The sequence below is a fragment of the Canis lupus genome, chromosome 5 (assembly GCF_003254725.2).
Source record: "Canis lupus dingo isolate Sandy chromosome 5, ASM325472v2, whole genome shotgun sequence".
In the NCBI taxonomy this organism is placed as follows: Eukaryota; Metazoa; Chordata; class Mammalia; order Carnivora; family Canidae; genus Canis; species Canis lupus.
In genome coordinates, this window is record NC_064247.1 from 80,098,219 (window position 1) to 80,110,972 (window position 12,754).

The 12,754-nt window shown below is 41.1% G+C and overlaps 1 protein-coding gene across 4 annotated transcripts in view; it reads right to left on the reverse strand.

The window, feature by feature from the left end:
- NFAT5 (nuclear factor of activated T cells 5) overlaps positions 1-11,339 on the reverse strand; it is a 121,716-nt gene extending 110,377 nt beyond the window's left edge. For 2 of the 4 annotated variants that reach the window (XM_025426682.3, XM_025426681.3), the window contains exon 1: positions 10,965-11,336. In XM_025426682.3, the coding sequence (XP_025282467.1) occupies positions 10,965-11,037 (73 nt within the window). In that variant the 5' untranslated portion in view covers positions 11,038-11,336. Of the gene's footprint in view, positions 1-9,130; positions 9,185-10,964 lie in introns of all 4 variants that reach the window. The other 2 variants (XM_025426680.3, XM_025426678.3) reach the window with 2 other exon arrangements.
- Positions 11,340-12,754: the final 1,415 nt, after the last annotated feature.

Genomic DNA, 12,754 nt, shown 5'->3' on the forward strand with positions numbered 1-12,754 from the left:
CTATTTAAAGATGGTTTGTTATTTTTAAAAAAGAAGGGAAAGAAGGGATACAAATAATAACCGTAAAACTAACAAGCAAAATGTACAAAGTACCATGAGAAAATGGAGACAAGAGTAAAAGACTTTTTCAAAAAGGACAGTAAAAAATAAAATAAAAAAAATAAAAAGAGACAGTACAAAGAACCAAAGTAAATTAATAGAGCCTTACACAAAATATCACTACTCATACATTTTATAGTTTGGTCCTCTTTGTGTCAGTTGTTCTTCCTCTTAACTCTTAGGTAAGCAAACTGCTATTAATGCCTCTACTGAAGAAAAGGAATGCTTGTATGATTTTCCACAGGGTCTCAAAACCAAACTAGAATTAAAATCCATATTTTCTAATGCCTAACACAGACTTTTCAGGAAGTTCATGAACAATGACCCATCATAGCAAGCACAGGACTCTTGAGGCTCTATTACACTGTTTTTTCTGTTATTCATCTCCATTCAAATTTAGTTAGGTTCTGAAATATTTCAGCAGAAAAAAAAACAAGAAATATTTCAGCAGAAAGAAGGTGCAACGATTCCATGCTTCCATAAAACTACTGCCAAAGAAATTACGAGTCACACGGCATCCTCTATTTCTCAAGTAATTCTCCTTAAGTAATGCTCTACTTACCCTTTCCCTACTTCTCACTTCTGAGTACCATCATCTGTCAAAACAGGGGTGGTTCGACCTTAACAGTCCCAAAACCAGGCAATGATTTGCTAGTTTTGAGCGTTAAAGTATTCCCTCAAAGGGTCATCATTATAGTCTTCACGGATTTTTATGTGTGGCTTATAGAAATTTCTCTCTTACTCTCTCAACTAAAGCTGTTTAGTTGAAGAATCCTACACAAAGCACTCTTTTTACACCATCCGAACAGTGGTGTAATTTTAGTAGGGACCAAAGTGTAAATACCAATTATCAAATGTTTATACTAAAGAGAGTCAGGATAAGTAAAATAGTGAAGTTTCAAATCCCAGCCTTCTGGATTAGCTATGCGACCTTGGGAAAATCAGTGAATCCCTCTGTACCTCAGTTTGCTCATTTATGAAATACAGATACTGATACTATCTCATAAAATTTTTCTGAGGACTGTGAAAAATATCTGTAAAATTCTGGCACACATAAATCGCTCAAAAAATGTTTTCAGGGAAGCCCGGGTGGCTCAGTGGTTTAGCGCCACCTTCAGCCCAGGGCGTGATCCTGGAGACCCGGGATCAAGTCCCACGTCCGGCTCCCTCAATGGAGCCTGCTTCTCCCTCTGCCTGTGTCTCTGCCTCTCTCTCTCTGTGTGTCTCTCATGAATAAATAAATAAAATTCAAAAAAATGTTTTCAATTACTACTAGCACCAAACGTATTATTTTTTCTTTATCAACACTGTTTCTTTTAACATGTCCCACAAATATTACTGTAAGTAGATTTCTTAAAACTAAAACACCACACTGAACTAAATTTATAAAGATAAGAGAATCAACAACTTAGGTCACTCTTAGAAACTTTTCTGTTCTTGTCTGACCTTCAATACACCCCCCTAAAAAACAACCAATACCAAATTTACTAAAAGACTAACATTTCTGAATGGGAAAGACATAGATGAATATTTATGGCTGGCCAACAGTAATTATCATCACCTATTTGTCAAATAAATATTAAAAAGAAAAGAGATGGATGCCCAGATGGCTCAGTGGTTGAGTGCCTGCCTTTGGCTCAGGGGATGATCTTGGAGTCCCAGAATCGAGTCCTGCATCGGGCTCCCAGTGTGGAGCCTGCTTCTCTCTCTGCCTCTCTCTTTCTCTCTCTCTCTCTCCCCGTCTCTCATGAATAAATAAAATAAATAAAAAGAGAAAAAATTTTATATTTCAATAGTTAAGAATAAGTAAAAATAACTAAAAATTTCCACACAGCACATCTTTAGTTCAAATCATCAAAAATACAGATCATTAAAAAATATATATATATATACAGATCATTTATCACAACACCTGGTTTTATTTATATTTGGAAGCTAAAATCATTATCTGTAGTTTGTCCATAAAGAAAATTTCTACCTTTTCACTTAGGGACATGTTTGTAATTAGTATATTATATACTTTGTTATTTTAACCTTAATTTTTATTAAGACAATAGCAAATAAAAGACACATAAATCTCTTCTATGGAATTTGAAATAAAATCCTTGCAATAAGACAATAACATAAGTTAACAAGCAACATTTCTATTGGAGAATGTCTTATACCTTAGGACTAACAGGACTGCCTTCTCTTACTACACAATCAGGTCCAAATGATGTCTCAGAGTAATCTGATCTTCTATTTTTCTCTAATTACCTATTATTCTTTGTGAACAATATAACAAGTCAATTTTTTCTAATAAAAAGTAACCACTTTTTAAATATATATTATTAATTATATGTATTTATATATATTATTAATTACAGTAAGATGTTTTTCTGTACTATTACTTTCAAGTTTTAGGAGACTCCTGGAATAATTATGGTACAGTCAAGAGTGTGTTAAGAGCAGCCAAGAACCATCTGATTAAATATGAATTTCTATCCTCTTACTGTAATAAGCAACAGAATGCTAATACTGATGAATATAACAAAAACAGAGTTTAGAAAGAGACACAAAAACAAATGGTAGGAAATCAGAGAGATGGATTCTAGTACCAAGAAGTGAAGATGAACTCAGTATGTATGACTTTTATAATGTTTGAACTTCACTTCCATAATTATTCCCATAATGATATTTTTAGTTTACGAGATAAAGATCTATAGAGATTAATAGACACTAAACAATTGGGATCCCTGGGTGGCTCAGCGGTTTAGCGCCTGCCTTTGGCCCAAGGCGCAATCCTGGAGTCCGGGGATCGAGTCCCGCGTCGGGCTTCCCTGCATGGAGTCCCTCTGTGTCTCTGCCTCTCTCTCTCTCTCTATCATGAATAAATAAATTAAATAAATCTTTAAAACAAAATTGACACTAAACAAGAAAAGAATCCAACAGATTATTTTTAACGTTAAATATTTTCAAAAAATCCTTTCCATCAAGATAACTATTCACACATTTCATCATTTAAGAGTTAATGGTTTAACTACCTTACTAACATCAGCCCTAGGAAGAGAAATAAATCAGGCTTAATGGCAATTCAGAAATACTCCAGAAAGTCAGGAAAATACTGCTACTCTGTTAGGATTTTCATTTTGTAAACTATAAAGTATAATTATGCAAAAGTAACATATCAAATAGTTTGACAGCAATAAGAAAAAAAAGAAGTAGTTTATTGTCCCTAAGTCATTGTATTACTTCATACTTTCTTTTAAAAATCTTCCAGTTTGAAATATTTAATTCATATTAAGACTACCTCACATTGGTAGTTAGCTCTTATTTAACCAATTTGGTCCATCATGTAATCTCTTAACTCTTGCTTTTAAAACATTTTAAAATTTAATCCATGGTTTTTATTACTCTATTTTTTCCAATTTATGTTTTTTTCCTGTTTTACCTGATTTTCTACATTCGTATATCTACATTTTCAGAATGCCCTCTTACTTGTACTCATTTACTTAGTTTAATTTTTATCAGTTTTCAAAAAAAATTTTTTTACCAGTTTTCTACATGGAAAACCATACATGCCAAAATCAACATTTTTCAATGCAGAAAATATAAGAAACAACAACTTTTCCTCCATATTTGAATTTTTCCTTGAGGCACTCCAAAGATTCCTAGCCTTCAAGTTTTTGAACACACTAGCCATAAACAATTTTATTTTTTTAAATCTATATAAAATATCTTCTTTAAAGAAGGCAGAAAAAAAAAAAAAAAAAAAAGAAGGCAGGGAAAATGCAAAAAAAGAATCAGGGACGCCTGGGTGGCTCAGCGGTTGAGCGTCTGCTTTTGGCCCAGGGCGTGATCCTGGAGTCCCAGGATCGAGTCCCACGTCCAGCTCCCTGCGTGGCGCCTGCTTCTCCCTCTGCCTGTGTCTCTGCCTCTCTCTCTCTCATGAATAAATAAATAAAATCTTAAAAAAAAAAAAAAAAAAGAATCAAAAGTAAAATCTTATAGTATATACATCTGTACAGGACTTTTTCTATGTGAGTTATTTTTAGCATAATTCCAACAGTATCTCTTTTATTTACTTATTTCATTAAGAGTTTCACGTGTAATTATGGGGTCATCAGAAACATTATTTTATGGCTATGTATTACTGCATTAAACACCTTGACCCTGGGATCCCTGGGTGGCTCAGCGGTTTAGGGCCTGCCTTTGGCCCAGGGCGTGATCCTGGAGACCTGGGATCGAGTCCCGCATCAGGCTCCCTGCATGGAGCCTGCTTCTCCCTCTGCCTGTGTCTCTGCCTCTCTTTCTCTCTGAGTCTCTCATGAATAAATAAGTAAAATCTTAAAAAAAAAAAAAAAAAATACCTTGGCCCTTTTTCCATTGTCAGACAATCACCATGATAAATAAAAAGGTAGTAGCAGGGGCAGCCCCAGTGGCCCAGTGGTTTAGTGCCCGCCTTTGGCCCAGGGTGTGATCCTGGAGACCCAGGATCGAGTCCCACATCAGGCTCCCTGCATGGAGCCTGCTTCTCCCTCTGCCTGTGTCTCTGCCTCTCTCTCTCTCTCTGCCTCTCATGAATAAATAAAGTCTTAAAAAAAAAAAAAAACTTAAAAAAAAAGGTAGTAGCAGAACTACATATGGTGACAGATGTTAATTAGACTTATTGTGGTGGTCACTTTCCAATATACACATATAATGAATCATTACACTCTGAAACTGTAATGTTTTACATCAACTATGCCGCAATTAAAAAAATGAATTTGCTATTTTTAATAATATATATACATACATATACACATACATTTACATATATATATACACACACACACACACACACACATAGTAACAGGAAGAACCAGATTGATATGTAGGAAAAAAGCAAATTCAATTGAAGAGATTTTGAGATTTTGAATCTACTTTTAATTTTTTTTAAGATTTTATTTATTTGAGAGAGTGAGAACAAGAGAGATCACAGATGGGGACTGAGAGGGAGAGGGAGAGAGAAAGGGAGAAGCAGACTCTCCGCTCTGCAGAGCAACTGATGCAGGGCTGGATCCCAGAATTGAGAGATTATGACCTAAGCCAAAGGCAGATGCTTAAATGACTGAGCCACCCAGGTATCCCTTGAATCTATTTTTAAAGGTCAATAACACTAAACTGCAAGTTTTCCAACCTGGTTTTCCTAAAGAGAGAATTTAAAATTGGAAAAAATATATTCTATAAAAATTTGACAAATTATAGGATAGTAATTAAATTGTCCTTACTCAGGGTTGGATTTACTAGTCAATGGAAATCTAGACTACTGACAGAAAGTATGCATATATATGATTAGAAAATACTTACATAACACAGGAAGTCCGTATAGTATAATAGTTAGGAGCAGAGACTACAGTGAGAATACCGGTGTTGAAATCTCGGCTACAATTTACCAGCTGTGTGACTCTGGGTGAGTTACTGAACCTTCTCATGCCTTAGCACCCTCATCTGTAAAACTGGATAATAATAACCATCTTGAAGAGTTAAGAGAATTCAGTGAGTTCATATTTATAAAGTTCTTGACACACAGTAAATGCCAAGTAAGTGGTTGTTGTTTAGAATTATTTAGCTAATATTTATTGAACACTATGTGCTAGGTTAAATGCTTACACATGAATTTGCCTCAAATACTCTTCACAGCAACCCATGATGAAGATAATACGATTGCCTTCATTTAAAGATGAGAAAATTGAAGCACAAAAGATAAGTGAGTAAGCCAAGGTCAAGCACAAATGCTGAAACAAGGATTTGAACCCAAGTTTGATGTATGACCTACAATTTTCACACAGATTACAAGGTACATTATAACTAGAAGCAGTAGCCTCCAGCAGAAGTGTATCTTAAAAAGAGGTTAGGAAGAGGAGACTACTGAAATAAATCAGAATATGTATTTCCTGGATTAAATGCTGTATTTTTTTTTTTTTTTTTTTTAGATTTTATTTAGTTATTTGAGAGAGAGTGCACATGAGCATGGGGGGAAGGAAAGATGGAGGAGAATTAGACTCCCTGCTGAGCAGAACCTGACATGTGGCTCGGTCCCAGGACCCTGAGATTGTGACCCAAGCAGAAGGCAGACACTTAACTGACTGAGCCACCCAGGCACCTCTAAATTACGGTATTTTGGGATCCCTAGGTGGCGCAGCGGTTTGGCGCCTGCCTTTGGCCTAGGGCGCGATCCTGGAGACCCGGGATCGAATCCCACATCGGGCTCCCGGTGCATGGAGCCTGCTTCTCCCTCTGCCTGTGTCTCTGCCTCTCTCTCTCTCTCTCAATCTCTGTGACTATCATAAATAAATAAAAATTTAAAAAAAAAATGTTTAAAAAAAATAAAAAAATAAAAATAAATTACGGTATTTTTTTTTTTAAGATTTTATTTATTTATTCATGAGAGACACAGAGAGGCACAGACACAGGCAGAGGAAGAAGCAGTTTCCCTACAGAGAGCCTGATGCAAGACTCTATCTCAGGACCCCAGGATCACGACCGGAGCCAAAGGCAGATGCTCAACCATGAGCCACTCAGGTTCCTGGGATCCTGCATGGGGATCCCCGCGGGGAGAATGCTTCTCTCTCTGCCTGTGTCTCTGCCTCTCTCTCAGTGTCTCTTATGAATAAATAAATAATATCTTTTAAAAACAAGTAATAAGGAAGTATCACTACAATATAAAAGTATGTATATATGAAATGACTTGATGTCTGAGATTTGTTTTAAAATAATACAGCATGGGGCACCTGGGTGGCTCAGTCAGTTAAGCCTCTGCTTGGGCTCAGGTCACGATCCCATCGTCCTGGGATCTAGCCCCATGGGCTCCCTGCTCAGTGGGGAGTCTGCATCTCCCTCTCCCTCTGTGTGCCCACTCACACTCTCTCTCTTAGATATATAAATAAATAAATCTTAAAAAATAAAATAATACTGCTTGGGGAAAGGGAGAGTATAAAAGAAACAAGATTAGGCATGCACTGAGAATTGTTAAAAACTTGGTGATAGGCATATGAGGGCTCATTATTTCATTCTCTACTATTGTATGTTCTTTAAAATGTCCATAATAAAAGATTAAAACAGAAGTAGACTGCATATATTAAATACTTTCATTACACAAACTTTCTTATGACTCTCTGTATCAAAGACAGAAAATGATAGCTGATATTGATACATTTCACAACATATATAACCTATGAAAGGATGGTATCGCTTCAAAAAAATTATCCTCTCATCCAAAATAAAAATTTAATAATTAAAGTATTGAAGCACATACATGTAAATAAACATATTAAATGGCTGTCTGCATTTCCCCTGACTTGTTAAAAATATTTCCAGATATAATTAACACTTTTTCCCCCCTTTCTCCTCCCTGATAATCTCTACGATTATGATACTCTCTGGTCTGCTGCCCAGAAAATGGATGGCTTTGTAGAGACAAATATAAATCTACAGCACAGTCACAAATGGAACAATATGAATAAAAAACGGAAATCTGCTTCACCAAGAAACATAAAATTTCTTGCCTCAAATTGTAGTTGATTTTTATACTAATATCTGTCAATGGGCTTCTGATAAGTATAAATACAATCAATAGTTAGAAAACATTTTATATGTTCTATATTATAGTTAAAACAAGTTAGCTGATAACTAAAGGAAAAGACCAACATTTATTAAGCCAGACACTACACTAGGCATTTTCATACATATTACCTCACTAAATTTAAGAAATTATATACATTTTTATAGAAAGAATATTAAAGTTTAGAGAGGTGAAATCACCTGCCCAAGGCCACAGAGTTTATTAATAACTAAATTAGTATTCAAACTCAAGCTCAATTACAAAACCAACTCTTCCCCAGCACTATGTCAGACTACCATATGGAAGGCAAGCATCTAAAATCAAACTTAAATATTTAGAGCTTTTTTTAAGTGGACCACAAAATGTTTAAGTTACTGGTTACATATATATTTTACAGTGACAGCTTGGCTCTGGATATAGAATTCCAGCTAAAACACAAAAAGCATTATTTCTGCTATCGTGTGACTTTTATTAATTTCAGCCTCAGGTTACTCATCTCTATAATGGGAAAATAAATTCCTTGCTGTCCAACTGCAGGATTACAAAATTCAAAGAGGATATATGTAAAACCACCTCAAAAACCTCAAAGCACAGGGACACCCCCACCCCACCCCACCCCACCCCCAGCTGGCTCAGTCAGAAAAGCATGCAACTCTTGATCCAAGGAGTGGTGAGTCTGAACCCCACACTGGGTGTAGAGATTACTTAAAAAATAAATAAATAAATAAATAAATAAACTAAAAAAATTTATTTTAAAAACCCTATGAAAATACAAAAAAAAGGTATTTTTTGTCTTAAAATGCTAAAAACAACAAAGTTTTCCCATTTTTTCCAATATAACGTTTTCTAAAGTAATTATGAGCTGTTTAAATTCTACACCTTCTATTAACATTTCCAGAACTTTCTCAAACTCTCTTTTTCTAAGCATAGTTCAGGCATCATCTCTGTCACTTGGCTTTTCTTATCCTTAAAAATAATTCAACAATAATAACATCGCTTTTGTAATAAATAATTAACATGCTGTTTTGAAATGCTCAATATATAAAAATCCTAAATTCTGAATTTTCAAACTAAGTATGTGTTTGGTGTCACTCTTTCAGTTGTATTCATGATCATAATATTTGAGCCTTTTCATATTCAGTTTATAAAAAGCTAGAATTAAGATCTGGAATTCCAAAGTAGAACACCCAACACATAATTTTTAATGATTTTGTGGGGTGGGGCGGGGTTCAAAGCTTCTCAAAGCAGATACAATAAGCTAACAAGCACATCAAACACAGCAACAAAATCCACTGAAACATTCAGCTGCTCTAAAAGAAGGATCAGGCTCTTTAGGAGAAAATTACATTGTATGAGTTTGCAAAGTTTCACACTTTCTCACTTAAACTCCATTTCAGAGAAAGCCTTTGCATACTCACACAATATGCTTTAAAATGGTACTTTGCTGACCTTCCAATAGTCCAGCTCTATGAAAATTCTGTGATGGGTGTAACTTCAGAGAATCTGAAAAACACAAAAAGCATTAAGTACTTTTTATGCTGAATGACTTGAAAAAGAAAAAAGGCAAGGGTAGCATACATCTCTTACATAACTGCCATGTATTTTTAAGAGCTAAAGCTCCTATCTGTGAATATACTCTCCAAAAGAAGGCTGAATTGCCTCTACATTGGTCTCTATGCTAAACTTAGATTTTTCATAAAGCATTTGTTTCATGGAAAATTATCTGATGATTACTGCACAAATGGTGTTAATGTCTTGCCTATTTTTAGCACCCAATTGTAATACCACATTAGCCCTCTTCTAAGAATCATCGCTTGATAGCATCTTTTTCTTCTGACGCTCTAAACTACAATATTTCCAAACTACTTCAGGTACGCTGCCTGAAAAACATCCTACGGGATTTGTGACTGCCAACTAAAGTCATCAGAGCAACAGACAATGGCCACGGTTACTAAGTAGGACTCTCTGTACAAACCCAATCGTCAGTCTGTAAAGTCCAGTACCTTCCAGGGTGAACCATCTCACTCCGATTCACTTAAACAATTTACGTTTACTGACGTGACGCTCAAGTAAGTACCCCCGGGGGGGCGGGGGGGGGGGGGAGTCAGCGGATGGATACATCACACCAAAACCGAAGAAATGCTGGATTTCTCAGGAAGGAGGTTCACAACGGCACACATATATATTTTTTAATATGGTGAAATGAATAGCTAATAACCCAGTTTTGTCTTTTGCCCCTCCCGGTGGTTTAAAAAAAAAAAAAGTGGTGAAGAGTGCAGCGGGAGCATTTTGGTTTGGTGCCCCTTGCAACGGGGGAAACCTGTTCTAACACATTCTTGCGGTGCCCAGCATAGGAATTTAAACCCCGTAGAGATCGACTCGAGTGCTAATATCGTGGATCCCGGGAATCCCCTTTAGGCCTTCGCCGAAAGAGTTTATAGAAAATGTGAAATCTCCTGTTAAGGGTGCCCCATTCCTGCAACGAGCCCTGGAACACGGCAACCAAAGAGAAAATTCTCAAAGGACAGCGTCAGTGCCCGAGCCGGTACCCCTGGGACAGGAGAGGAATAAAACTAGATCCAGAGAGAGAGAGAGAGAGCGAGAGCGAGCGAGCACCCCTATCTTTTGTAAAAGACAGAGGTGTAAGTCATGAGAAGGCCACAGAGGTAGGAAGGGAAAAAAAAAAAAAAAAAAAAAAAAAAAAACAGAAAACAGAAAATTCGGGCCCTTTCCAGCAAGAAGATGACGAGGAAAGGGAGAACGCCTGGTCGAGGGGGGCCGTCCCAACACCGGGAGGGAGTGGACTAGGCCCGAGGGAGCGGGGGGTAGGACGCCGCCGCGCAAACAACCCGGAGGGGGGGGGAATGGTGCCCCTGCCCTCGGAACCGGCCTCGGGCCGCGCCGCGCGTGCGGGGGCAACTTTGCGGCGCCGGAGGGTCCTGGCGAGAGGGGCCGCGGCCCGGGGGGGAGCGGGGGGGTCCCCGAGCGGGGGGGGGGGGCCGGGCCGGCAGCTCCGACTGTGTGGCGGGGCCGGGCCCGCGGGCGGCGGGCGGCGGGCGGCGGGCGGCGGGGGGGCTCGGAGCGGCGCGTGCCGCAGAGACCCGGGGCCGGCCGGCTCCGCGGGGGAGGGGCCGCCACTCCGCCACCGCCCGACCCGCCGGCCTCTCCCCGCCCCCCCCGCAGGCCCCGAGCCGCCCGGGGCCCCCCGCCCCCGCCGGGGACCCCCCGGGCTCCGCGGGCCGCGCCTCCCCGCCCCCACGCCCCAGCCCCCAGCCTGACTCACCTCGCGAGTACAGGGACTTGGGCGATTCCAGGTCTAGGTCCGCGCTGAGCAAGGAGATGAAGTCCGAGGGCATCGCAGCTCGACCCAGCCCGGCCCGAGGGCAGCGGGAGGGCGGGGGAGCGGCGGTGGCGGCGGCACCTCCTCTCCGGGACCGCGGGCACCGATCCGGGGGCGGCGACGCGAGGGCGGCTGCGGCTGCCTCCTCCTCGAGGGCAGGGACTTCCACCGGGCCGAGGACCGAGGAAACGGCAGCGAGGCGGAGGGGAAAACTCCACGGGGGCTGGTTCCCGGCGAGCCAGGAGGGGGGCTCAGGGCGGGGACAGGGAGGGGGGGAGAGCCAACGGGTCCGTTTCGTGCTTCTCCTCAGCGAAAACTGACGGTCGCCGCCACCCGCCGCCGCCGCTGACAGGAATCCGAGCCCCGCCCCCCGCGGGGCACTGCGCAGGCGCGGAGGGGGGCGCCCCGCAGCCTGGAAGAGCGAGGGCGGCCGCCGGAGGGCGGGGAGACGCGCCACGGAACAGCATCAACAAGGGCTTCGCTTCCTGCCGCCGCGGCCGCGGCTGCTGTTTCCCAGCCGGGAAAGGGCCCCGCCAGCAGGGAGGGAGGCAGGGAGGTGTCCGCGCCTGGGGCCCCGGGGAGGGAAGAGGTATTTGCGCCGACCTGGTGGCGGCCGGCCCAGCGCCGAGCTGAGCGCCGGAGGAGGCGGCCCCCCGGGAGCCGCGAGGGCTGCGGGGAGAAGACGGGGACCCCAGGGCCGGCCGGCGGGGCGCGCTGGCTCGGGGGCTCGCTGGGGGCGGAGTCGCGCGCCCGGGACGGCCTCCGGCCCCGCGCGGCTCTCCCTGGACGGCCTCCTCGAGTGGGCCGGAGGACGACCAAATTCGCTTCTTGATTAGGAAATGACAGACCGCATCTAAAATCCTCGAGTTATTGCTTGTTTTTAATTAAAGTACCTTCTCCGTCCTTCGCCCTCCCCCTTGTTTGCCTCCCCTCCCCCATCCTGTCGAGGCTGCAAATGCAAAACAAAACAAAAACACAACTTTCTGATTGTGCTGGGTGGCCGAGTTTCATCGGGGTAGGAGATAAGAGGCTATTTAAAAATTGGATCGTATGAATCCACCTGGCTGTTCTAGAGGAAAAACGAAAAAATTAAAAAAAATAAAAAAAAAGCAAACCTAAACATCACTCTTCCAGACCAGTTTCATTTTTTTTACCTTTGGATTAGGCAAGGATGGAGGAAAAACACATTTAATTGAGTTTTTGCTATTCTGTTCATGGGGCCAAAAGTTTCCGTTGCAAAAACTGAAAATCCTCACCTACACCGCAGACCGTTTCCTGACTCTAATAGACTTCTGAGAAAATTTTAATCAAGTTATTAAAATATCAATTGCAGGGTATGCATCTTGGGAAATAATTTTAATCTTGTGTGGAATACTGATGCCAGCAATCACTGGGCAACGTTTTAAAGTTATTAGATTTGGTTTGGGTTTTGTTATTTTATCTACAAAAATAGTTACAAATCATAAAAATTACTCTTTTGTGTGTGTGTTTGTGTGTGTGTGTTTGTGTGACATACATATATACACAATTTTTAGAGCCTTTTCCACAGGGATTTGGGTAATTCATCTGGACTCCTGGAGATGGGGGAAAACTCTCAGCAAAGGAGGGCCCAGTGCAGGTGTCTCTGGGGTGGGGCTCTTTGCAAAGCTTTACCTGCAGACCTAGAATTTAAACTTGTGTCATCAGTCTCCTATCTTTCCATCTGAACATCTGATTCAGGTTGCCCAATTATC